The sequence below is a fragment of the Orbicella faveolata genome, unplaced genomic scaffold (assembly GCF_042242905.1).
Source record: "Orbicella faveolata isolate gen_17 unplaced genomic scaffold, um_ofav_v1 contig_24, whole genome shotgun sequence".
NCBI lineage: Eukaryota > Metazoa > Cnidaria > Anthozoa > Scleractinia > Merulinidae > Orbicella > Orbicella faveolata.
Window position 1 is genome coordinate 33,204,569 of NW_028301552.1, and position 27,580 is coordinate 33,232,148.

At 40.4% G+C, this 27,580-nt stretch overlaps 2 protein-coding genes and 1 pseudogene across 3 annotated transcripts; 1 reads left to right on the forward strand and 2 right to left on the reverse strand.

Annotated features, from left to right (window-relative positions):
- Positions 1-2,918: 2,918 nt before the first annotated feature.
- On the reverse strand, positions 2,919-5,126 carry LOC110056262 (tumor necrosis factor-like; annotated as a pseudogene). Its single transcript, XR_016208132.1, has 5 exons — positions 4,917-5,126; positions 4,072-4,134; positions 3,857-3,948; positions 3,660-3,732; positions 2,919-3,424 (listed from the first exon to the last, which is right to left on the reverse strand). The product of XR_016208132.1 is annotated as a tumor necrosis factor-like (transcript).
- A 3,957-nt stretch (positions 5,127-9,083) lies between these two features.
- LOC110056240 (uncharacterized) lies at positions 9,084-11,124 on the reverse strand. Its single transcript, XM_020762697.2, has 5 exons — positions 10,977-11,124; positions 10,382-10,456; positions 10,199-10,252; positions 9,947-10,016; positions 9,084-9,584 (listed from the first exon to the last, which is right to left on the reverse strand). Exons 1-5 carry the CDS (start codon positions 11,070-11,072, stop codon positions 9,235-9,237), a joined length of 645 nt encoding a protein of 214 aa, XP_020618356.2. The 5' UTR covers positions 11,073-11,124; the 3' UTR covers positions 9,084-9,234.
- Positions 11,125-14,159: 3,035 nt separating this feature from the next.
- Positions 14,160-27,472, forward strand: LOC110056129 (uncharacterized). Its single transcript, XM_089292434.1, has 14 exons — positions 14,160-14,264; positions 16,255-16,947; positions 17,829-18,003; positions 18,621-18,737; positions 18,886-18,986; positions 19,920-20,001; positions 20,195-20,340; positions 20,813-21,241; positions 22,521-23,207; positions 23,472-23,646; positions 24,231-24,331; positions 25,007-25,088; positions 25,404-25,549; positions 26,382-27,472. The coding sequence occupies exons 1-14, from the start codon at positions 14,160-14,162 to the stop codon at positions 26,802-26,804; spliced, it is 3,462 nt and encodes a 1,153-aa protein (XP_089148560.1). The 3' UTR covers positions 26,805-27,472.
- The last annotated feature ends 108 nt before the right edge of the window (positions 27,473-27,580 follow it).

Below are 27,580 nucleotides of genomic sequence, written 5' to 3' on the forward strand. Positions count from 1 at the left end.
CGGGGGGGGGGGGGGTGGGAGATGGCAGTGGACTCTCATTATTACGCTCATTGTACTTTTTTTTCAGCCTCAAAAGGTCCACAGTGGAAACTTTTGAGGTACCTTTCAGGGTATTAAGTAGTCCAGTTCTGACCCCTCTCTCTCTGTCACGCAATACTACGCTCTCAGAGAAGAGAGGGTCGAGGGACAATTGTCTGCGCATGCTCTCGCTAAACCAATCAGAGCGCAGTATGTATCTATCGGGGGACACCAAATTGCCCCCCCCCCCAAAAAAAAAAATTCTTCAGGGGCGAATAACGTCATGTCCATGTTCGTCCATGTGCTTTCTTTCGAGTGTTGCACAATATTGCGGACTTTCGAGTGTCGAGGAAGCTTATTGTGGACTCTAGCGGATACTGAAGTTGTTTAGTTAAAGTTCGAAGTCAATGTTAATGGCATTGAAAAACCTTGTAGACATGTCTTCACGAAATGTGTACGGCTTTTCGAGGCAGCTTATCGAAGACTGTAGCGGATAAGTTGTTTATTTAAAGTTCGAAGTCAGTGTGGCATTTAAAAACCCTGCAGACATGTCTTAACGAAATGTGTACGACTTTTCGAACCCACAGAAAGCTGTAGTTTGGCAGCGTGTTGTGTACCCTCTTCTCTGCGACCGAAACCAATGCTGCTTTCTGCTGAATAAATCAAAGGAGGAAATGAGTTTCACTTCGCTGGCCTAGATTTCTGTGCGCAAACTATGAAACGTAAACCCAACGAAAGTGTTTACATAGGAAATGAGTTCAACTCCCGGGGGGGGGTACTTTGGGAATTTCTGGGTGGGGATGTGCCGCTGGAACTCTGGAACCCTTGGCCTATCCCAGAGCTAGTTCAGCTGAATTTTGCTACCCTATACTAGAGTAAACTCCCCAAATGCCCCATCTATCGTGACTGTTGAGGCTGATTTGCAAAAATTTAAACTTGCCGATTTGATTCTTTTATATTTTTGAGAGGCAATTCCTGGTTTCCTTAGTCTAGATAAAATCTCCAACCAACCAGTCAGTTTTGTGAAAAATGATACGCTATTCTAGACGCGAACGCTCTGATTTATATACCCTATCCTAGAGTAAACTGCTTGAAAACCATACCTTTCACAGCTGCACATATAGCCCATATATGGCAGTACCCCTCCCGGGGTTCAACTCTTACAGGGTTGCTTGGGCACACCGACCTGTGCTACGTTTCATTGTTTCGGAAGTGAAAATGCCCTGTAGCTGTTACCACTAAGCCAAGGCGATTCAAAGTCGTGTTCGTAAGCAAAATAATTGTCCTAGTTTTGGTACTAAAAGCACGTCGTCTCGCATACTAACGGAACAAACATAGTTGGTGTCGATTTACATGGTCAGTATAAAATATGCATTGTGGACTGCGGACTGCGGACTGCGGACTGCGGATTGCGGACTGCAGACTACGGACTGGATGTAAAACACAGACTTATGTATAAAACGCGGACTGGGCATAAAACGCGTGCGGACTTGGGTATAAAATGGGGGCCGCGGACTAAATGCGGCCTCCCGACTGCAGTCCATGTTTTTTACTGACCGGCCATAACTAAAATTCCACAATACATGTATTAACGAGAACAACCCCTCTCTTATGCAGGTGCTTTGCGATCAATTCATTTGTTTTCGCCCCTGCTGAGGGGAGACCAATTTCACGCCTACCTGACAGCTAAGGCGCGAAATGCTGTCCCTAGAATGTTTTGTTTTTTTAACATACCAAACCTACCAAAACTATTAGTTTACAGTTTGAGGCTATTAATTTATACAGTTTATTTGCCATAGCCAAAGAACGTCATATCACAAATCATAGGTAAATAATTTTTGATATGCTCATTCCATCTCTGGCATTCTTTAAGTTATAGCCCATAATATAAACATTTTTCAGCAAAACATTCTGTCACGTGACCCCAGCTGCAAAGAGCCTATCAGCGACACCAGACAAAAATGTGGTCTAAAAAGTTACCAAGCTTTGAAACCCTTACCCTCAGTTCCTAAGGATATGGCGCAGTTCCAAAGAATGCAACGACTGATGAAACTCAAATCACAAACGCACCGAAGTGAAAGTGATGGAAATACAGTTTTACCACAACTGCTACTAATCTCGCAATCTGATTGGCTATAATTTGCCATTGTCGATATGAGACCAGACCAAGCTGCTCGCGTCAATGTGTCGCGCAATGCCTTTTTCAGCTCGCGCTCTGAAAAAAAACACATTTCCTTTGACGTTGATGTTGTGGTAAAAAACAAATCGAAATGTGGTTTAGTGTGGTCTGTACTCTTTTTATCGACGATATGCGTCATCACAGTGGTCAAAATTTGTTCTGGACTCACTCGGCTGCGCCTCGTGAATCCACAACATTTTGACCACTGCGATGACGCGTATCGTTGTCGATAAGAGTAGAGACCACGCTAAACCACATTCGATTTGTATCCAATGAGATGACGTCACCTACAGCCTTGAGGTTAAACACCCCTCCAGCGTACAGAGCACCATGGTCTGAACTCAGTGGTTGTATGATGATGATAAAGACATTGTTGTTCACACGAACATCGACTCACACGGGAGTGATAGTAAATTTGTGCGTAGATGAAGTACCGTTAGCACTTTTACCAAAAGTTTCTTTTTTGTTAATTCCTAAATTGTTTTGACTGCGTTGTGGACACAAAAATTGGGGGATGTGAAATGAGAATGAAGTGAAATTTCAGGATATGGAGATGCGCGAACCCACTGGATGTTTTTGAACATAATCTGGGGTTTAAGAATCTTTTAATGGAAGAGCAACTTGAGAAGAAAGCTGATTCCAAATATTTACTTTTACAGTGTTTTCATGCGCTGGTTGATCCGCTTGGCTCTCAACATGTTAAAACAGTAATCCACAAACATCAAGGACCATCCTTTTCATTTATTGATGTGTTTATTTTGATGAAAAATTACAGCCATCTATAACAACTGAGACTATTTTGAGAGCAAAGTAATCAAGGTAACTCGAACTAACAAAAACTTATCGATGAATGGCGTAGCTTAGTTTGGCACTACACCGATCTCTCTATGAATGAAACTCATATCAAAAACGCCCCAAAATAGCTGTGATCAGTACCCATGAATAGTTTGATGGAAGTACTCACAGCCAACGAGATGGCGTCACCAGCCTTAAGGTTAAACACCCCTCCAGCGTACAGAGCACCTCCGCCGGTTACTGAATTCAGTGGTTGCATCATGGTAACGCCTTTGTTGTTCACACGAACATGGACTCTCCCGACGGAGTGATAGTAAAGTTGTGTGTATATGTAGTACCGTCCAGGGGTGGGCATAGTCAGCTTTCCGTCGTGGTACTTCATGCCGCCTGCCAGGTGGCTGTGAGGGACACTGACAGACCAGTCCTTTATCACTAGAAGAAAATCAAAATAAAACTCGTTATTCAAAATGAAAATACGTTCGCAGACACTAGTGCTTTTTTACCTTGCTGTGCTTTGATTTATCAACTGACTAAAGTCTGTTTTTGCAATTAGTTATTTAAAACGTCAAATTCAATTTCAAAAAGACCAGAGGTAACTCCTGAACTGAGAATTTGAGATCCCTGATATCACATTCTGCAAAGAGGAGAATTAACTGAGCATGAATACCTGTTTTGGCTTGGTAAGTCATGATGCCTCTCTTATTGACAGCTTCAATGTGGGCAGAAGGTTTGTTTGGATCCTGTGTCAGCATAAAAGATAAAGGAAATGCCAGAATAGCTGTGTAAATCTTTAGACTAAAAGGCATTCAGAAACTAAAGCGCCTTGAAATTGAAATTCACAAGCGGAGAGAACGCACAAGTTACCTGTAAATGGCATTTACACTGATTTTTCCTAATTCTCCTTTCTCGCCCTTCTCGCCCTTCTCGCCCTTCTCGCCCTTCTCGCCCTTCTCGCACTAAAAAGTAACATATTTTGAAATCAGGGTTCTTTATGCCAGAAATGTTGCTGAGTATGGCCTAAGTTTTAGGCGGTCTAAGTAGATGGAACTACAGAAGAAAAACTGACACTGTTACTGTACCTTCATGCCTTCTTTACCGTACACATTGATGTTGACGGGATTACACGGTGTTGCACACTGTGACTGAAAATAGATCAGATTCACAAATGAACTTGGAATAGGGGGACCAACTGTAGCTAACGTAAATATATGCGTTACTGCTGTGCCATTATCTAGCGTTCAATATTCAAGAATTCCAACTCAAACTTCGCGACGACTCATGAACAAATCTTTACTTTTGCTAAACAAGGCCAAACAAGACCCCGATAGCATTCTGACCGAACAATTTCACTATTTTTGCATCGCGCACAGACGACAGTGTTTGACGGGGAATCGAAAAATCAGTGTTTTCAAGGAGCGTCCATTGAATTTCTTGAATAGAAATGAAGCAGCCGTTAGATTTCTGGTGTCTTGGTAGAAAAGATTTCATTCCCTTTTTCTCGAAGATAAAACTCGATACATACGATCCACCTTCGATGGATATCAGACGGTGAGAATAAGAATTTCACATATACATATACAGTTTGCTGTAAAATTACAGTGGAATTCCAATTTCTCGAACCCTCAGTTTTTCGAACCTCCCGTTAACTCGAGTGAACCAAAAGTCGTGTCCCTCTGGTCAGTCGAACACTGTAATTCTTATACCACCAATTTCTCAAGCTATCCGTTTTCCTTCGAGGTTCGAAAACTCGGGATTCCACTGTAATAACAGATGGCTGTAAAAGATTAAATAGCTTTAAACTGACGATAAACTCCTAAGCACTTTTTTGAACGTACTATGTAAGAAATCGTTTCCTTCGATTATCCCATGAGGTTTTAAGGCTGCATAATATGTTATTCTGGTTGATATCAAATCCTCAACTTACCTGACCAGCACCGGTTGTATTACCCAAGGAAAACTTAGTATAAGCCAAGAGAGCAAAAAGCAAAACGAATTTCATCTCGACAGCTTTGGCCATGCATGCATTCGGTCCTTTCGATCGAAGTTGAAATGATAACACATCGGACTAAATCGCATATAAAATTGCTGTTTACCGTTTATTGTATATATAAAAGCTGGTAAAAACATGAAGTAACTTTTCTTAAAAAAACAACAAAACAAAAGATTCATAGCTTTTGTTTCCATCCTTGACGTACAACTTGCGGTGTCTTTAATTGATACACATTTCGCAACTCGAATTTCCTTCTCGTCATAGATAATGTTCAGCTATTTTTCCGTCATCTGTAGTCCACCTATGTCCACATATAAAATAACGTTTTGGAAACAATGAATCATAACATTCCTTGAGTTTTTTTTCATCGGTTATTATTTATTCAGTGCTATCTTTTTAGGCAATATAATATAAGTCATGAAATTGGTCACGCATCATCAGGTAAAAAATAAAATAGGATTCATAAACTTAGACATTGCAAGATGAAACAAAGAAATAAGAAGTCAATGCCTGAAGGCATTTCATAGATAATAGAGACGCAGTCTTGATGTTTGACAATTTTTGCTTTTTCATTTTACACGACAATCGCTGCACAGTCTCTTCCAGTGAACCCAAGGTGAAAATGCCGTTTCTGATGTGTGTCAATGATACAAATTGTTAGTTTTTACTTATTTCTCGTTTGAAGCTGTTGTTAATTAGTTGTAAGGAGCCGTGTTTAAGAAAACCACGACGGCAACGGCAAACGGAACGTCGTTAAACAAAATGCGCACGTTGATGTTGACGTAATTACACGAAATGAAAGTTGCACAAACGCTTTGAAAGATACACAAGCCGTACAAACTGAGAATAGAGGGATCAAATGTAGCTAAATATATGACTTTCTGCTTAACCATTTTCTAGCGTTCAATAGTAAAGAATTCTAACTCAAACTTCGAGACTACTTACTCATGAACAAATCTTTACTCTTGCACAACAAGGGTGGGTGTTACTAAACTACGGATTGCAGACCCGCGGAACTTGCGGAACCTGCGGAACCTACATTTTTTTGCCAAAAAAGGAATAAAACAAAAAAATAAATAAATAGATAAAAATAAAACTCCCAAAATCCTAATACTGTTCGAAATTTCCTTTTCGGGTCTAAAGAACATAACGTTAAAAAACAAATTTGTTTTTATCGCCGTGGACCTAGAAGTATTGAGATTTTAAAATTGTGGCGGAATATGTGCGGCGCCATTCTATAGAATGGCGGAATGGAATAGACAGTATGCGAGATAATTATAAGAAGCCTGCTTATGGCATATGCTCAATTCGGGTTTCTGTGAATCGTATTTTCAGTCATGTCCTTTGTTTGTATTCTTTGTTTCTTGGTTCTCTCAACCGCTGAATATTGCGAGACTTTGCAAATCGTGCATGTCGACGCGATTTCAAAATTATCGACGATTCAGCCACCTTATCAAGGCGGATGGCTTGAATGTCTTAACGGTAGTCCGGTAAGAGTGTAAGGGCGAATACAAACTTGAATTAAACAACACGATCAAGCTGCCAAGTTTAATGCCTCGCAAGCATTGCGATCAATGGACGACTATAGCTTTGGCACATATAATTTCTTGGCGCTTTCATGCACTTGAGCGAACAGTAAAGCCTCTTGACTTAAACTGAGCTCTGAATACGGTATAGTAGGCTGCTTTGGGCCGCAAAAAGATTAAGCTTATGGCCATTAACAGGCTACTTACCTTGCATACGAAATTTCGACCAATGTTAAGGTTTTTACTTTTATTCTATTTTTTTATTTTACTACAATTTTTTAAAGAAAATTTGATTGCCTCATGAAAAACTTTATTTCAGGTTTTTGGCTTATAATTATTTTTTGCGTGACCCACGCTGTTTACCCGAGACCTGCGACGTTTACCCGCGACCCGCGACTCCCGACCCGCGACCCGCGCTGATTACACACAGTCTCCACAATGAATTCCTAAAATTTTGGTCATTTCGATGTGGGAATGTATCAATATTGACAGGTTAATGGTTTTTGAGGACTTTGAGAGAGTTATATAGTGCTCGAGCTCACCACTAGCTCATGAATAGCCCGAAAGCAATTTTTATACCAGGTTTTAAAATGGCATTTCCCCTTTCGAAAGGTCTAAATCTTGAATGAGTCACTGTTTTAAATGTCTCTTGAAAAAGTGTACAGAGAAAGGAATTTTGAGGAAACGGATTTGGGGGATTTTCATCCGCTCGCTAGGATCTTGAAAATTTATCCACAGAAGTATAATTATACTTCTAAACCTCTCAACGGCGCATTTCTGGGCTCAAACTAGGATATTGTGTGACATAGATTGAACAGAGCGAAGTTTCAGAATGTATAAGTCACTATTTTGTGACTTTGCTTTGCAGGACACCTGTTTGTAAATATTTTGGTAGGTTAATTTATGTTAGCGAAAAAAAGGGCTACCATGGGCTATCCCTGAAGAAATTAGGGAGTTTAAGAAGCTACGACGGCGATGCCGAGGAAAGCGTCGATTAAAAAATGAATTTATATTTTACCCATGAATCTCGCGATACTCTTCAGTCATTTACTTTGTTTATGACTGTCAAAACTATCACGAAACTGAATCTGGGACACAGGTAAATTTGAAATAGAAATTTAAAAAATTAGCCGTTTTGGTTCACGTTGTTCAGACAACGCGGAATTTGGCCATTTCACGTTCTTGTTTTGCTGGGGACGGCAAAGAAATGTACCAAGAATCATAACGCACGTGCACAGCCATTGTTCTGCTCATTAAACCTTTTGTTTACTGAGCGACGTTCCCGTTGACGTTGCCGTCGTGGCTTTCTTAAACTCTCTATTATGACGAAGAATTTTGATTTGACCAGGATAGAGGACTAAAGCTTATGTGACTTCCTCTCTAAATATTGTAATTATTTATTTATTATTTATTTCATTTATTTATTCAACATGTGCCACGTACTTCGATTTCACTCGGTCATAGTGAGCAATTTACATTATCAGTCCCGCAATTTCAAAGGAAAATGGCGCGTTGTGTTTTATCATTGATCAGATTTCGAGAGCAGTGGGTAGGAGGACTGATTCATCTCTCTGTTTATTCTGTTTAAGAAAGATTGTAGATGTTCAGATGATTAGATAAATGACACAAAGTTACTTGGAGATGAAAATAAGTTTTCAAGGCCATTTTTAACTTGGAGTTAAACATTTTCAGCATTTTACTGGAAAAGTGTACTAAAATTCTCCGGCAGCGATCAGTTTCCACTGCAGCAACTGAATATTGAAAAGAGAGAGTGTCAGTAAGTTAGACTGAAAAGAAATGACGATATGGGCTGGAAAATAGGCAAAGAAAAGTGGGAAGTGGGAAGTGGGACAGGGAAAAAGTTTAATCGCTTCGTTGCTACACAGGCATTTTGTCTTCTGTGAGTGAATAAAGTAGCTGACAGAAACTCGACCACAATTGCGATCTTCAGTATGACTCGAATTTGTTCTGGAGAGTTATGACTCAAGTAAAATAACTGACTTTTCTTCAAATATGATTTTCTTCTAGGGTTTTGCTTTCAAGGCCCTATTTCCATTGTAGGGAAAAGAACATGATGATAGTGAGAGTTTTGCTTTAAATCATCATTCAAACAGTAATTCTTCTTGGATTGAGCCAGCTAGTGCATGCATACAAATGACTGGAAAATACTCAAAATTTCCCAAAGAATCTCTCTATTCGAATTCCAATATATTTGTGAAAAGGAGCAATGCAAGTTCGCAGCAAAAGATTTCAATCAGATCAAGCTTGTTATAACACCCAAATGTTATAAATCGACGTGAAATGGAAATGAAATAATCGACGTGAAATGGACGCCAGGAGGCAGAAAATTCAGAGTTTTATGCTCCTTATAGGAGAGAGGATATAGAGGTCAAAAAAATATCGAAGATGGCAGAAAACGAATTGTTTTCAAAAATAAGAGATTGAATTATGAATAGGCTATTTAAAACGATTCAATCGCTAGTTAACAGTAAAGAAAGGAGAATATTATTCACAGTTTTCGCTGCGCTTTGTCAGTTACAAAGTTATTCTGCATTTTTAAAACAACACAAAGATATCTCGCACCATCCTCTTTTTTTATTTTGATTCAACATTTTTTAAAATTAGAACCATCTAGCCACTCAGGTTACACTTTGATAACAAAATGTGTCCCACTTTATATCAGCGTAATCACGGAGCATATGGCGCACTCTTCTGACGTGCCATGGTCAAATCAAAAACGCGCCAAAAAAACTATTAACAGAATACATGTAGACTTTGGCGGAATTAACCGGCCATGACGATACAAACAACGTGATTACGTCACCAGCCTTGAGGTTGAACACCACGCCTGTGTACAAAGTACCTTCATCTGTTTTTGCTGCAGCTTTCACTGGTGGTTGAATCATACTAACGACATTGTTGTTCACACGAATAACGGTTCTTCCATTGTTTTTGTAGTACATTTGTGCGTAGATGTAGTACCGTCCAGGGGTGGGCACAGTCAGTTTTCCGACGTGGTACTTCATGCCGCCTGCTAGGTGACTGTGTGGAGCACTGACAGACCAGTCCTTTATAACTGCAAGGGAATTATGCAAACCCTCTCCCTCAATACTAGAATTGTTCTTCTATATGAGAAAAATTCCCCACCCTCTACCAGTCTGATGTAAAGTGTCTTAAAATTGGAAATCTTCAGTACTCTGCTTACAGTCAAGAATTATTTACCCTCTAAGCTCCTCTACGCAAATATGCTGTTAGAAATTGCTACCAGGGTCATTTTTTAATTTTTTAGAAAGGATCCTGAAGGATCTTTCTGAGGTTTCATTCAGATCACCAGTGGAACTGCAATCAAATTCAAGAAGAAACCTGAAGAAGCAAGATATCTAGCTAGAGTTTTGATCTGTGCTAAATACCGTTAAAATTTCCATCAAGTGTAAATACCTGGGTTGGCTTGATAAGTCACATCTCCTTTATTGATCGCCTCGATGTGAGCTGACGGTTTGTTTGGATCCTATTTTAAGAACAAAAAAGGAAAAGAAAAACATTAGTATTGTCAATAAATCGATGGATCGAAATTGGCGAAGATTATCGTGTCCCAGCCGCAAGTCGACAGAAATGTTAATTTGCCAGCGTTCTCGCAATTACTCGAAAATCACAGTTAATTTCACAAGTAGAAAGTTTATAGCTATTTACCTGTATGTTGCATTTGCAGGGTGTTCCTGAATCTCCTTTCTCGCCCTTTTCACCCTAAAAATACTCCATTTTAGAGCCAATGCATTATCAAAGAGTCTCAGTCATAATAACCACTGAGGCGCTGAGTGTTCTTTGCCGATCCAACGAACTAACACTGAGAAAAGTGACATTTTCTGGGCTTACCTTCAGTCCCGTACCTCCGTTCAGACCGTTCAAGTTGATGTTGATGGGAATACCCGGAGTTCCGCCGCAAACATTCTACGAAACATAGACAAATTTTCAAAATCAAACACTGGGATGGCAGACAAAGGTCCATTTGATCCTAATACAGTACCACGAACTAAACGTTACTACGGCGAACACAAAGAAAGTGCGCTCCTTGCATGGAACAAAGATCGACATCAGGAATTTTTAAATTTAGTGTGCTCCTATTAATGGTAGTTTTCATTCTTCGAAACAGCTACACAATCTGCATGACGAATTACACAGGTGGAAGAATTTCATTTAATAACGAACATCTTTTATTATAAGTTACCGAATAGAGATATTTAAAAAATAGCGCTTTTTACCAAAATTAACTTATTTTCTGAAAATTCATTGTAATTCGGGGTTGCTTAATGCTCGACTGACATAAAATACAGTGGCTTTTGAATTATTTTACGATCTACCGTAAGTTCAATGCCTAACGGAGTCACAAGTTTCCACAGTGCTCAGTGGTACGGAGCAAGGTTGAAGTGCCGGAAGGAGTTTTTGAAACAACATAAAACCATTATCGTACCTTCTTCCCCGTTGTATTTTGCGCTCGACAGATGCAAAAGTTGGTATAAAGCAAGAGAGAAAAAATCAAAATGAACTTCATGTCAACTTTAGCCATGGCTCAGTCTTTGACTTCAGTGATAATGGAACTAGAACACTAAGTGCAGCGACTACAGCTCGACTATGGCTCAATTAATTGTTTACATAGCGCAGGTAAAAACAAGAACAGTGTTTGCTACCATATGAAGCTATATGGGCGTAATCAGCTCTCCGTCTTTACCGGTAGTATTCGAAAACTTGAATATCCTTCGTTTTGAAGAAGAAGGTTAACATTTTTCAATATTTTTAGACAGATGTTCGACACGACACTGCCAGGAAAAGTCGATAAGCTCACCGGATTCCTATAGCTTTTTCATTTATGACATTAAAGTTGCGAAGCCAGAATCAAACATGTTCATTAGCATGCATATTAAGCCGACAGTTCTTCACTTCAAGCATTGTGCTGATAAATAAATATTAACTTAAATTTGAAACGAGCTTGTAAAAACGAATGAAAATAAATAAATCACGCGGAAATACAAGGTGAGAACAGGCAATGAAAGCTATTGTGAGTATGATAGATTTTGACAATTCTTTTTTGCAAAACATGAGCCGTGCATATAATTAGCAAGACTTACTTTCCTTTCAGCTGAAAGTATTTTTTTGTTTGTTTGTTTTCTAGCCGTGTATTAAAAAACCAAGTTTTGCTTCAACTGTAAACGACAGACTTGATGTCCCCCTTATTTCATAACCGGTTGATACGCTAGGAAATGTTTAGTTGTCCGGCATTTCTTTTCGGTGGAAGAAGCACGGTACCAGTCTCAATACCTCTAAATTAACCCACAATCAACACAATTTTCGATGTTCTTGATTGTGTCACCCGCATCTGAAAGTTAACCCTCTCTTAGACCAACATACGCAATTTTCCATACCCTTCTCAGACCTGACTGTCTGCATAAGGGCAATCGCATTTTAGTGTGTCGAATAGTATTTTTTGGTTGACTTAGTTTTCTTTGATAGGGCGATGAAACTTGAAAAACACTATACAAAACACGTTTGCGAATATTGTTTTTCCGGGTCAGCCTGAATATTCTTATTTTTCTGCCGATTTTAGGATGAAAATATTCTAGTGAATATCCTTAGATCATTGCGTATGACATTTCCAATTTAGAACGTGTTGGGGTACCAAGTGTTTGCATGGCGTCTAGACCACATAATTTCTTGCGGAAGGAAATGTTATTGGCATCCAGCATACGGCTAGTGCTGTTTTTGTTGATTTTTGGCTAGTTTTGCCGGTTAGAGAAGGAGACATTTTATAGGGTTTAATTAAAAACATATAATTGTATTGTATTAACAAATTTTAAACGCACAAAATTAAATTCTTTTCAAAATCTCAGCCTCTGGTGTAATTAATTAATCTTAACATTTCGCAACTTTCAGCTTCGATATTCGTATAACATATATTATTATATATAACGAAGTGCATGTGAGTGAACAGGAGACAATTGCGTTCATAGACTTTTCTGCTTTACGTAATCCTTTTGTGTTAGATTTGCAATCGTACGTTTTTCGCGTATATTAGTTCAGAACTTAGCCTTTTTACGCTCGCTTACTAAATAAGTTAAATATTTAATCCTCGGCGTGTGCGCTACGAATCGAAACTTTTTGGACATTTTCGAATATCGAGGACACTTCGACTGTCAAGGCAACGTTTTAACGCTTGGTTCGTGTGATCGTGTGTGATAGAATAAATGTTTATCTGGCGAACAGTGAGAGAATCTAGTCGGTTGGCTTCAAATCCATTTCGGACTAAAATAACGAAATTAATGGCCTGATTTCGGACATATTCATGCAAAGAAACCATAACTTCTGCAGCATTACAGACCGTATAAAACATAGAGAGGAAAGACCCCTCCCCCTCGGCTGCTCATCATCATCCTCCTCTACCAGTCATCTGTATGTGTGAGGGGTCAATTACATAAGTCGAGCTGCACGGACTGGCCTTGTTTACCGCTGGAGACTACTTTTATCCCAATACACGTATAACGTGAAACGAACCCGCGCGGAGCCACCGCTAGCACGGTTTGCCGAGATTAGCTGAGCCACGAGAGACCGGAACGAGCTCAATTTTGGAGCGAAGTGGTTTGCATTGGTAGGCCGAACCCAGTTGGTCGGGATCCCGGCTCATGTAAGACATCAACTTGATTTTTCTTGCGTTTAATAAACGTGCCGAGATCTCTGTAAACCCCCGGGGGAGTACACCTAGAAAAATTGGGCGGGGGTGTGCGGCCCACTTCCCAAAACTCTTACCCTATTTATGACCAAAATCTGCGATATTCCCCACCCTATTTATGACCTGACCATAAATTCGAAACCCTATTTATGACCTGACCCTTGAATCAAAACCCTGTTTCAGACCTGCGTTACAATTAGTTCCCCAGTTCAGACCAATGTTAAATTACCGTAAACATAATTTGTGAAGGGCTTTTGTTGATTTTCTTTTCGACAATGACGAAAAAGTGGTTTCTTCTTAAAAACATACCCCTGTAAAGGCTAGAGTGCAAAACCCATATCCTATTTATGACCAAAATGGCGAAAATCAGCTAAAATTGGTACCCTATTTATGACCAAAACAGCTGAAAAACCATACCCTTTGGGACCGCACATACCTATATAGCCCATATAAGGGAGTACCCCCTCCCCCCTCCCCACGGGCTTTAAACCGAGCAAGCCAGCCCGGCTCGTGTAATCAGCCTCTGAAACAAAGCAAACATTATGACATCATTTGTTTGTGGAAATAGCGCTTTATCATATTGAGTGGTAGGAGTTGATGCGTGATACCAAGTAATAATTGCCCTTTTCCTGTTGTGTATCGCTATTATGAGGCTATTGTCTGCGTTGTCCCTAGCGACCATTTTTCCTGTTCTTGAAGAGTCAAAATGAATCGATAATGAACGCAATGATTACTTTCTCATTTTGCATAATTATGTCAAGAGCAACAGAACAAATAAGACAGAATTCAATGGTCATGCGACATCACGTCACGCTCCAACAGAAATATACCTCAATAAATTTCTTCGCTCGTATGGTTGATGTGGTTTGCCAAAGACATCACTCGTTTTGCTATTTTGTTGGAATGAATCTCAGCGTCTGAAACATCTGAGCAATGGCACTGAAAAGCAAGTTTTCTGACGTTCACATTCCGCAAGACCTTTCATGGCCGCAGTTCGTGTTTCAAAACTTTGAAGCCAACGGCAGCAAGACGGCAATTGTGAGTGGGGTCTTCAAATTCTTGAGTCTTAGCTTGTTTGCTATCGTGTATTGTATCTCTATACGAAACTTGATCTCTCGTTCACTGTAAACGGTCTCTTGGATAAGGGGGTTGAAGTACGCCAAATGAACACGCAAAATTGACAAAGGTCAGAAATCAATAACTATTGGTCGCTGATTTAATCGACGTAAAGTTGCTTGCAACTTAAATTAAATTAAATAGAGCAAATGATCGCGGTCAAAGTAAGGAAATCGTGTTTTCGTATAGGTGTGCGTTAAGGAGCAATATCATTTGGTAGCGGCTTTGTAACCGTTAATCACTTGATCTCTCTAATTGCAGCTACTAAAGAAGTCGACCATGTTGTTGCATCAATTGTTCTTTTTATGTTAACCTGCATAGCACAGTCTGCTCTGAAGCAAGGAAAGATCTTGGGAATAAACAACTTTTAAGATACTTAGAAGCCTCTCCTTGCTTGATGATGTTTACTCAAGGAAAACATTCTCCATTTCCATGATTGCATGTCAAGCCTGATTCAACGTTCGTCAACTTAGAAAATAAAAACGTCATGCAAGATGGATTAGTGAATAATCAAAACATTTTTTTTCATTTTCATTCAATCTTACTCGTAAAAGAATTTCGCGACTCAAAAATGAAATGTTTGTAAGTTATTGGGGTGATATTATCTCTATACTAAACGTAAAAGAGTTTTGTAACATGATTTTCTTAAGTTAGACCAAAGAGTTCTTTTTCCCACGGTTAAACAGCAACGAGTCCACTGCTGTTTGTGTCGATTTAGCTACATTTGGTTGCCATGGAGATAAAACCTTCCCTGCTGTGTTTTGATAGGGTCTTTTCCTTCTGCTTTGTTTTGTTTTGTTTGCTTGTTTTTCTGCTCGTTATTGGAACCATTTTATATCAATGAATACATGACAATTGCACTTTCCTATGAAATTATAAATTTTCTCTCGATCGACAAAATTTACATAAAGAACTTTCTTGCACTGATCTTCGAAGTTATGTTCCATTCGTTTTCCGGGGGCAGTTTGGAATCAATCATTTGTAAGACTGAATACAGCATTGCAGGCAACCAGTTTACAAATAGAACCCACCTATTTCTCCCAGTCTACCACTGCAGTTGTTCACGGAATCATTTGACTTGAACAAAGCTTTATTTTATCTGTGGACTTTCTCAAACTCAAAGTCTGTTTTATTTTGTTTTTGTTTTGTTTGTTTGTTGTTGATGTTTTTTGGCTGTTTTTCGGCCAAATGATAACAACGAAGTACATTTCAATTTTTCAACTACTCTGGAGTGGAGAGAGGCGTGTATCTTAACATGGCATCAAAAAATAAGGAACGCAATCCAGGTTATTGGATGAAAGCATTGCCTCGCCTCTCATTCCTACATAATGCAAGCTCCAATACCTTTAAGCGGATAACTGTATTAGGCCCGGGGTTACAGCTGTAGTTGGTATGTTGGCATTGTTGAATTGTTCATGGTTTGTTCATGTTTTGTTCATGATACAATGGCAGATATGCAGCTGTACAAAATTTACACAAACCACGCATAAAGACAAATAGAGGAACAAGTTTCTTTTCAGGCAATAGATCTTTGGAAAGGACCTAAAACCCATTTCAAAAGAAATTAGCGTATTTGCTTTTTTCAAACACAATATATAAAACATTATTTAGTGTCAGACCAATACCCGAATTAGCCAATTTGTTTTTTGTTCTCTTTTAAACCAAACCGCAAACTGCAAATTCTTCCTTCATCTCTCCTGTCCTACAATTAGACATAACTATTAGACATAACTAATTCAATCTTGTTTTAGATGAGGTATCTGTTATGATAACAGTTACCTCATCTAAAAGTTAACATACTACATATATTAAATAAATTTAACTGTTATAACATTTATCTTACATTGGGAAATAAATATGTCGTTCTTGTTGTTGCTGTTTTGAGTTTCAAACTTTCTGTCTTTTTCTTTAGGTGGACGGACCTTCCGGTCGATCTTACACCTTTGAACAGCTTGCTGTGCTGACCAAAAAATTCGCCTCAGCTCTGACGAAGAAAGGCTTCAAAAAGGGCGACGTTTTCGCCATCCTTCTTCCAAACATTCCAGAATTTCCCATAGTCTACTATGGTGTTATTTTCATCGGTGGAGTCGTGACAACGATGAATCCGTTGTACACAGTGGAAGAAATAACACACCAGCTCCAAGATGCAGGCGTTACATCTATTATTACCATACCACTGTTTGCTGATAAAGTCAAAGAAAGCACTTCTAATGTAGGAATTAACACGGTTTATGTTGTCGGCGAAGCCGAAGGTTGCGAATCTCTTTCGGCGTTACTCCAAGATGATGGCGAAGATTTTCCGAAAAACGTCGAAATAAACCCGAAGGAAGACGTCGCCTGCTTGCCATATTCCAGTGGCACCACAGGGGTCCCCAAGGGAGTAATGCTGACTCATTACAATCTGATCGCATGCGCCTTAATTGTTACTCATGAAAGTTTCATGTGGAATAAAGAAGAGGATGCTGCTGTTCTTGGCCTCCTGCCGTTCTTCCATAGTTTTGGACAGGTCATATCAATGTCGTGTGCTTTATATAAGGGTGCCAAGGTTGTTTGTGTGCCAAAGTTTGAGCCAGAGTCTTTCCTTAAGATCATTCAGGAGCACAAGGTTGGTAGCTTTTCCCTTCCTAGTTTCCTTCCTTCCTTGTTTTCTTGCTTCCTTGCTTTTTTGCAGCCTTCCTGCCTGCTCGCTTGTCTGCTTCATTCTTTTCACTGATAAACTTTTTAAGTCTGCAAGCGTTACATACACATAGCTTTATCTAAGTTCGGACTTACAGTGTAGCATATACATGTTAAACATAGCGATCTATCGTGAATACCGTTCCCTCATTGGCTACACTACACACTATCTATTCTGTTGTAGGTAGTGACTAACCTAGCAGTGTGCGAATGTTAAAAAAATGACGGCGGCTTCTCGGCATTTTCTAGTGTCTGCGAAGATAATATGATAAAGTTTTGAGCAGCTGGTAGATTTATACTAAAACAATTAGATTATTCGCTCTCGATTTCCTCGCGTGACAGTTGACACGAGCTGCGTCCTCGTCAACTATCACGCGATAATCTAATGGTTAAATAGAGCATTTTTCACTTTATACGGAGATTTAATTTTGCAATATCGAGAAAAATAATGAATTTCAAATTTGAACAATTCTTAGCTGACGTAGCCGATATATGATTATCCATCAAAAACATAGCCTGCGAGGAGGCTATCTGATGTGTTGCGGCAGGGCAAAGTCGCGAGAGATGAGTCAACGAGAAATGAGAGCTCTCATTCTGACCGGCTCGCTTCGTTCACCGACGGCTTTGCTCGTGCCACCAACGACGAGGGCCTGCTGACAGGCTAGCAAAAACACGACTGCACCCCTCTGGTTGAAAAGCTTCGGGTATCCAGACGCCTCAATATTGCATGCTGCTCTGTTGCAACAGTCCGGTAGCGTGACAACATTAGCAACCATGCCAAGCTAAAAATAGACTTTTGTTATTTCCCAGGTCTCCCACGCGGCCCTCGTGCCTTCGACGGTACTATTTTTATCCAAGAGTCCGCTGGTCGAAAAATATGATTTGTCAAGTCTGAAAGATGTTACATCCGGGGCAGCCCCACTTGGTGAAGAGTTGTCAAAATTACTGAAGGAACGTCTTCCATCCATCGAATGGTTCAGGCAAGGTGGGTCAAGAAAATTCCGTTCAAACTGCTCCACGGAGCTGGCGCGGAAAACGCCGGTTTCTTTAGCACAAAGAGACGGTCTAGGGGTGCTAGACCATTCCTTGAGAGAGAGGGCATGAACTCAGATCTCTCAACACTGGGATCTAAGGAGCCCGTGATAGTTCCTTACAAATCGCGCGACCTGGCAACTTTCGGTATTGCCATCAATTTTGCCAAGCCTGATTAACCATTTTATGCCAGCGCTAAAATTGCTGGATTTGTCCATGGAGAAAAAAAACATATTGAAAGCAGTTTTCGTGCCGTCATTTTTTCCACCCATTTTCAACGTCTGACTCAAACCTCAAACTAGCCACTGTGATACTACATTCAGATTGCACTGTTCAAAAAAAAAAAAAATGTTCAAACGTTGTTGTTTACATTGGTCAATGCGCTTAGCTACACCTAGCTAGTTCTGGTGAGTCACAAAAACTCAAGATAGAAATATCAATTAATTGAGAGCTAAATTACTATCGCTTCGACGCTATTTTGGCTAACTGGAGCCCTATTCATGACCAGGCTAGCTGCGTTGCTTCTTGTACCTAATCGTACCTTTTTGCTACGTTTCGGTGGCATATCAGGTGAGTTTGGTCAAGCTATGGTTGGTATTCTGGCGAGAGGTTGTGGAGCCAAAATAGCCATGGCGAGACCAAACGAGGCTGACATGACGCCGAAGCGTACCAAAAAGGTACGATTAGGTATTTACGGTACCCAAATTGGCTAATTGTGAATTTGGGTACGATAATCTGACAAACGAAACAAAAAGGCTCTTAATACGTTATCGGGAAAGTGTTTCGTGGTTTTCAGGTACCACAAAAACTGATAACTCTACTCTCCTCTCATTAGGTTACGGCATGACCGAGTTAAGTCCCGTATGTCACGTGACTCCGTTTGATAACATTAAATACGGATCTGTGGGAGTACTTTTACCAAATCTCGAGTGTAAGGTGAGCACTATGCCAGCACAAGAGAATAATGTGATATCCTAGCATACAATAATTATGTAGGAATGAAACAAGCCTGATTACTACGTAGAAAGCTTAACGGGACAACTACATGATCGAGTCCAAACTTGAAGCCGAGAATTTCAAACGTGGACAGCTGTTTCGACCGTCAGCACGGTGTGGCAGCAAAAAGTAAAGCAACCGGCTGGCTGACCGATCGTCTCCTAAAGGGCATTTTGTTGACGACCTCAGATGAAAATTGTGTTTCTATTTTCTATTTTTGGCTGATCAGATCTTTTACAGATCCTACGTATACCAGCAGCATTTTCGTTTGCGGTCCGTTGCATCATTGTATTTAATAATTATGTGCCTTTTGAAACTGCTCTTGTCAGGCTCGATTGCTTCGTTGCTCTGGGTATAGTTGTATGGGTGGGGTGTGTGCCGCTAGAACGAAGTTCTAGCTTCATTTGATATCTCTTTTAAGCATTTTACAGGATCACAAAGTAATTCATCCTTCCAGTACCAATGCGAGTTAAGCACACTAGTTACGAGAACAAACAAACTGATCGCAATGAAGGAATCGGCATCATATAATCAGATTTTCCCCTCTAGTGCTGTAAAAATTGTATGCAGACCCGTTGGGAGAAATTACATGTTCAACAGCTCCTTCAGATGTTCGCTTTTCATCACGTTTCTTCCCATTCCTTGCGAGCTTGCAGTTGGCTTGCTGATTTGCAGTTTACCAAAAAGCAACTGAAAGCAATAGCTGTTATTGCAATTGATTTTGCGATCAAAGTTTCTCTTTCGGAACAAAAAGGCAAACGAATTGAACGACACGAAAGGGTTAGAAGAATTGACCCTTTCAGCTCGTTTGTATATCAAATCGCTAATCAAATTGATTGCCTGCAAACCATTATACATTTTTTTCTTCCCCAGGTTGTTGATATTGAGAATGGTGACGAGCTTGGTCCAAATAAAGAGGGAGAAATTTGTGTCAAGGGACCCACCGTTATGAAAGGTGAGGGAAGCAGGATAACCTAGCTCTGTTTTGTTCATCTCGGCTCAAGTCACAGGGTTTCTGGACAAACGGCATCAAAGGGCGCAACATCCAAACCTTCAACAGCTCTTGATTCTCTTGATTTCTGCGCTCAGATAACGTCTTTTCTTTTGTTTCCAATGTATACTTAATTTATTTAACTTACAACTGACAGGATACTTGAACAATCCAGAAGCGACCGCTAAGACAATCGAAAGCGATGGCTGGCTCCACACAGGAGATATTGGATACTATGATGAAGACGAGCATTTCTTTATTGTTGATCGACTGAAAGAACTAATCAAATACAAAGGATTTCAGGTATTAGGGTTACTTATGTTTTCTTTGCTGGAATTTTGGGGTTTTATTTTTTTTATTTTTTTTATTTTTTATTTTTATTTTTTTTCATTTTCTCGGACGGTGTGACTTCTTAGTTTATGGCGACCTCCTCTATTCAACAAGGTCTCAGTTATTGTTTGGCGACTTTATTTTAATAATTCTTTCTATTATTACAAATCAATCATTAAATTACGCTGTGAGCCTAAGACCAATGGAAACTCATTATCTTGTAACCCAGGCTAAACCTCATACACTCGAAAAAAAAAAAGAGCCGGCACGAGTACTGCTGTTTGCGTCGAGTGGCCAAGAATTATAGAAAATCCACACAAAGATGTAAAAATTTCGTTGAGGGACAACGGCTTCGTTGCTTGCCAGTAGGTCATTTTGACTTATCACTATGTACTTTTTTTACTTTTGATACCTTTTCACTTTATTCGGCTATTTCTATCTCCAGGTTGCTCCAGCCGAACTTGAGGCTCTCCTCGTTTCTCACACGGCCATAGAAGATGCTGCAGTAATAGGGGTCCCGGACGCCAGAGCAGGCGAACTACCCAAAGCGTTTGTTGTAAAGAAAGCAAACGAAGAAATCACCGAAGAAGAGATAGCTAAATACATTGAAGAGAGAGTAGCACCGCACAAGAATTTAAGAGGTGGCGTGGAATTCATCGATAAAATACCAAGATCTCTGAGTGGTAAAATTCTTCGTAGAGAACTCAAAGAGAAAGTGACTGCCGCGCTTCTAAACGTGGTTAACAATAAAACCAAAGAGGAAGAGCAGAATGTAATCAGGAGTAAGAACCCGGATGTGGAAATTCCAGATAATCTGTCGTGGACAGAGTTTGTCTTTCAGCATTTTGATGAGTATGAAGACAGGGAAGCCATGGTAAGTTGTATAATGGGTTTTTCTGGTTTTGTGATTAATCGCCCATCTAAACAATTTTCAACGTTTACAGGGAACGGTGTGTGGGAGGCGCGGTGGCCTCATGGTTTGTGCGCTCGTCTCTGGATCGAGCGGTCCGGGTTCGAGCCCTGACCGGGGACATTGTGTTGTTTTCTTGCGCAAGACACTTTACTCTCACAGTGCCTCTCTTCACCCAGGTGTATAAATGGGTACCGGCGAATTTAATGTTGGATGTAACTCGATGGACTAGCATCCCATCCAGGGGGGAGTAGAAATACTCCTAGTCACTTCATGCTTCAGAAACTGGAATAAGCTCCAGCCTGATGGACCACATGGCTCGTATGCAGAGTTACCTACAGAGAACGGTGTACCTTGAAAAATAATAAATATATATTCCCTGATAACATGCAAGAAACGCATTTTTATGGGGTAGAAATCATTCACAAAATGCTTTCTGAATTCTTTTACCCGACGAGTTCATTGGCAATCATGCAGCATCTAGTCTGATAACCTGCTTAACGTTTGTGAACGTAGTAGAAAGAACACAGTACTGTGAGATGATCTGAGGTGACTGAGAATGGAATCTCCAGTTGTTGAACACAAATACGTCTTACTCGCTTGTACGGACTGCAGTCCGTTGAACCATACATAGAATATTCGAGTTATTTTTTGACTGACATTCTTTGATTGCTTCGTGTTGCAGTACGTAGGGTTTGATCTTACACTGTAAACCTGGAGCAAGTCATGATTAGAAAATTCGAATATTAAAAGGCAGTAAACGAAGAAGATCCCTAAGAAATCGTGAATTTCCATAACAATTTAAAGAAGAAATGTGAAAGCTATAAATCTGTAAACTGATCAGCTTTGTGGATATTAACTGTTTATCTCGAGTATTGAAAAGTAATATTGGTTTTGCATTACTGCGCCACACAATTGAATTAAAAAACTGACGCCACTTTTTCATCCAATCAGAAGTAAAACCAAAACCAATCGTAACTCGCTAGCACGCGTTTTCACGCGCTTTGTGTCAGCTACATGTCATTCCCTCGAGTTTTGGATTGGTTCACTGGATTGTCCGTGTCCTTTGTGATCGGCTAGAGTCAGTACTTTGGTTTTGGCTTTACGACATTGAATTGAAAACCGCTCTATTGATAGCAATTGTAATGCAATAGCAATTTAATCAAGCGGAATGTGTACTTGAGTACGTTATTATGATTACTTGACAACACGCAAGGATTTTTAAAATACTTTTCTTTCCCAGAGAGACTCCATAACCGATCGCTCCTACTCATACCGTCAAGTGAAGGATTTGAGCAAAAGAATTGCATCTGCTCTTAACAAGCGAGGCTTAAAAAAGGGGGATGTCTTCGCCATGTTGCTGCCAAATCTTCCAGAATTTCCAATCGTCTACTTTGGTGTGCTTCAAGCAGGAGGTGTAATTACAGCAGCTAATCCGCTCTTCACAACTGAGGAACTTGCCAAACAATTGAAACAAGCTGACACCAAGTGGATCTTAACGGTGCCCCAGTTAGTGCATCGGGCAAAAGAAGCCATGCAAGAACTGGGGCGAAGCAATGTTTTCGTCATCGGTGACGTGGACGGGTGTGAGTCGCTCTCAGGCCTCCTCGCAGACGATGGTTCAAGCTTTCCCGACGTAGCCATAAACCCCAAGGAAGATATAGCAGTGCTGCCATTCTCAAGCGGGACAACAGGCCACCCCAAGGGGGTCATACTGACGCACCATAATCTCATCTCGTGTGGCAGTATCATGCGATCGAAAGGGTTTCTTAGCTTCGACGAAACAACTGTCCTCTTAGCATTCCTTCCGTTTTTTCATAGTTACGGAATGGTAGCCATCATGTCGATGGGTCTTCATTGTGGAAGCACTATTATCACCATGCCACGGTTTGAACGAGAAAAGTTTCTTCACGCTCTTCAGAATTACGAGGTAAAATGAACCTAAAACGTAATAAACAAAGTAAGATTTAAATTTCATACTTGCAAATCAAGAACATATTCAGTTTACGTTATATTTATATTTGTTGGACTGAATGGAAACCCTGATAGTTTAGAATTGTCTTATATTAAGATATTGAACCCTAGGGTCAAGGGTTCTTTCCCCTCCAAACCGAGCTCGAGAAGAAGGCAGCTGCATATAGAGCTATAAATTGAATTCTTCACTGGGTGGTTCTTCTTTTTTTTTTTTTTTCAGGTGACACATCTTCCTGTGGTCCCCCCTGTGGTGCTTATGTTAGCTAAGCATCCCTCGGTTGATAACTTTGACTTGTCCTATCTAACTGAGGTCACCTCAGGGGCGGCCCCCCTGGGGAAAGAATTGTCGCAAGCTTTGAAGGACAGATTACCACTGCTGAGTAGCGTAAGACAAGGTTAGTGGTGTTATATCTTTAACTACCCTTTACCTCGGTGAGAAACGCGGAAGCCTGGAGATTAAGGCGTTAGACCTCGTATCTAAGTAACAATCCGGGTTTGAACTCTAGGTAGGATTGTTATGTTGTGTTCTTAAGGAAATCAGTGACTACCACAGCGTCTTAACTCTCTCGTGAGGTATAAATCGGCACCAGCAAACCGTTAGCCGCTACCTGACAGAACAGAATGTTTTAAAAGAAGTAAGCTGCGATAACCAAGCATCATCACACCCGCTGGGAGTGGCAGTGTTCCATAGTCACCTAATGCTACTGTAACAAGAGCTGACAGAGTCTAGATTAAGCTCCGGCGGTAGTAGCTCACTTGGTTCGTGAAGGTGTGAAGCCTCTTGGTGTCAAACCGCCTGCCACTTGACGTGTACACAATTTAGATCACGTCACACAAAACGTACTGCATTGTGAATAGTGACATCTGCACTTGTGCTTAAAAAGAAAGCGTGAAGTACATGCCAGGCACAAGGGCATGTTAAAGGAGAAAAGTATACATTCAGTCCCTTTTTAATTGTTTTCTTTACTACTGCTACCAGGTTACGGCATGACAGAACTCAGCCCAGTGTGTCACATGACTCCTGCAGACAACAATAAACATGGTTCGCTGGGTGTCCTTCTACCAAACTTACGATGCAAGGTAAGACTGACTATAGATGAATTGCGAAGCTCTGTTTTACACACATTACCATCACCAACGTCCCCAATGCATGCTCACATGATCTGTGCTTTGTCATGTATTGACTGAGCTAGTTTTTTTCGTCCTCTTTAGTGTGACCACACTAATAGAGGGTGGCTCTCAATGAGTTAATTTAAACCCCAACTATACACCACAATGAAAAAGATGAAGACTGCATACAATCTCTGAAATTATTTGATCTTAGTGTAACGATTTTTGCGGTCGAGATGTCTCTTCGTGATACAGTCGATATCTTCACAGCATTTGCTGCAAAACGTATCCTTCGCCGCTGTTTGCCACTCGTTTTGGACGGGCTTCGACGTGCGCGCTGTACGTTGTGTTGAATTGGGTTATTTCAAAGTTTATTGCCCAATGCAACGGGCAACAATCGCACGTGCTATAAATAAGTTACTGTGCATGCCTAGACGCCATTTGCGAGTTACCCGGCTAAGTTTGATCTGTATGAAAATGAACACATAGGTGGAACACACTTTCACATGAATGGTTTAGCGCGAAGACTCGTTTTTACACAGAGGCAAAAGGCAACTCGAAAATGGCCAATTGGACTTTCTTGTTTCAAACCTTTAGATTTTGGGAACGCAATTCGTCTTCAGTCTCTCGAACATTCATTTTCAGGTAGTTGATGTGGAGACTGGGGAGAATCTGGGCCATGGACAAGATGGCGAGATTTGTGTCAAAGGACCCACGGTCATGAAAGGTAAAACTTGCCAACTGTTATAATGAAAAAAATGAGTGTGACGGATGGAGTTGATGCCTGTTAAGAGCTCGTTTTGCATTCAATGCATTTTTTTGCCAGACGATTTCTCTCTTTAAAGAGAGAAATCGGTAGTAGTAACTAATCCAGTAACTAATCCTTAGTTACTGCAAAAATGGCACATATGGAACAAATAAACACGGGCTGCTTCATCCTTCCCTGTCAAAATGCTCATAGCTGTTCCGATACGTTTTATTGTCCACGGGGTTCGCCAGGTTTGCTCACAAATTTAAGGATGGCATCTCAATATACTTACAGGTTACCTCAACAACCCAGAAGCCACTGCGCAGACAATCGACAGTGACGGCTGGCTTCACACTGGAGACATTGGACATTACGACGAAGATGAACATTTCTACATTGTTGACAGAGTTAAAGAACTAATAAAATACAACGGTTATCAGGTTTGCACAGTTCATTAATATAGATAAATAATCGACAAAAAACTGTGCTTCGTCGTGGCAGTCATTGTTGGTGAAACTAGTGCTAGATAGACCAGGACGCAGTCACTCGTTATAAATTCCCGCGCACTGCTCTGGGACAAGTGGCATGAAATTGAGGCATCGATGGAAAACGCAAAATGAGCTCGATTTTAGGTTCGCCCCAACCTTGAAGGTCTTTACTGGCCGAGCGCGAGCGCGGTTGCATCTGAAATCAAGAACATATCACTAGAAATATATCATGGAGTAAATTCCCTAAGAATTTTTTCTAAGGTAACATTTCAGAAGACTAATTCCAACTTTGCTCTACCATTAAGAAAACATTGGAAGAAATAATCTTCTGAAAGACAGGCTGAAGATCGAGTTTAAGTAAATACGAGGGCGACGCCGAAGACAACCTCAATTAAAAAATGAATCTATATTTTACCTACGAATCTCGCGATACTTTAAAATTAAAAAGTCGTTTAGTTTGTTTCAATCTTTGTCAAAAATATTTCGAACTGAATATGGAAAACAGGGTAAATTCGAAAAGTAAATTTTAAAAATTATTCGCCGTGGTTCACGTTCTCCGCACAACGCAGAATTAGGTCACTGTCCCGCTGTTGTTTTGCAGAGGACGGCAAGGAAATGTATATACCAAGCATTATAACGCACGTGCACAGCCATCGTTCTGCTCATTGAACCTTTTGTTTAGTGACGTTCCCGTTGCCGCTGCCTTTGTGGTTTTTTTTTAACTCCCTGATATAAGAACGTGTTTACAGCAGTAAAGAGTAAATTTTAATAACTTCCTCTATAGGTTCCCCCTGCTGAACTCGAAGCTCTCCTTATCTCGCATCCAGACATAGAGGACGCTGCTGTGATTGGAATCCCGAATTTGGAAGTTGGCGAGTTACCAATGGCATTTGTTGTTCGTAAGGCTAACGCAACGCTCACTGAGAAGGACGTGGAAATATTCGTTGATGAAAATGTAGCGCCGTACAAGAAACTGCGTGGCGGTGTCGAGTTCATTGATGAAATTCCAAAGTCTTTAAGTGGAAAAATTCTACGTCGAGAATTAAAGGACAAATTGAACCAGCTGATCAAAGTCGATAAGCCTACGAATTCAAACCGCAGCTTCAGAAAAAGCGTGCGCCAAAACGGCGACAAGAAAGAAGTCAATGGGAATTCTGAGGGTATGCCTCCGAATGTGGCAAAATCCAGTTGCTGTGTTCTTATTTAAAGTTATACCATCAAAATCTCAAAGTTTAAGATAACACTTCTCCTTAGTCATGTCACGCACAGCTTGGCTCTGGGAATCTGGTGCAAGTCAAGACAACAATCCTTAGTAGGAGATTTTCTTGGTCTACGGATGATTAAAACATCAGAGTATTTTCTATATTTCGGAAGATAAACTAAGCAGGGAAATACCGTAATGAGTCGATTCAACGCTCCCCTCCCCCCTCCCCCCCCCCCCCGTCAATAGGCGCTCCCTTTTTAATAATCCCGCTACCTCACGCCCCGGGCGCTAAATTGGATCATTATGCTAGCCTCGAAGCTATGATAGGAGAGGAGTGACAAATACCGTTAATAATAAAATAATACTATCATCGTACATATTGAGCAATTCGTACGGCATAATACATATTACAGCGAATATGTACAATATGATTATAACATAAACGCGTTTCGCGCTAAAGATCAGTTCCTTATTTTTTTATTACCGTTGTGCGCGTGTTTATTCAGCACAGTGGTAGCCTGATAGTGTTTGTATAGTAGGCATAGTATTAACAACACTAGCTGTGTATTATATGTAGATTAGACCCATCTGATGGAGAAATTGTTATTTAAAAGGAGCCATGAGCCTTGTTTAAGATGGACAACTACAATAAACGACAACACAATCTGTAACTGATCTCCATTTTTTCCACACTAGGGAGTTTACGAAACCACGACGGCGACGCCGAGGATAACGTCGACTAAAAAATGAATTTATGTTTTACCTACGAATCTCGCGAT

Excerpts from the sequence above, each read along its gene's own strand:
- LOC110056240 (XM_020762697.2), bottom strand. The coding sequence starts at position 11,072 with ATGGCTAAAGTTGACATGAAGTTCATTTTGATTTTTTCTCTCTTGCTT. Across the intron at positions 10,457-10,976 it reads AAAATACAACGGGGAAGAAG|AATGTTTGCGGCGGAACTCC; the intron begins GTACGATAATGG and ends TATGTTTCGTAG. Across the intron at positions 9,585-9,946 it reads GACTTATCAAGCCAACCCAG|TTATAAAGGACTGGTCTGTC; the intron begins GTATTTACACTT and ends ATTCCCTTGCAG.
- LOC110056129 (XM_089292434.1), top strand. The coding sequence starts at position 14,160 with ATGGCACTGAAAAGCAAGTTTTCTGACGTTCACATTCCGCAAGACCTT. Across the intron at positions 18,004-18,620 it reads CATCGAATGGTTCAGGCAAG|GTGAGTTTGGTCAAGCTATG; the intron begins GTGGGTCAAGAA and ends GTGGCATATCAG. Across the intron at positions 25,550-26,381 it reads TAAAATACAACGGTTATCAG|GTTCCCCCTGCTGAACTCGA; the intron begins GTTTGCACAGTT and ends CTTCCTCTATAG.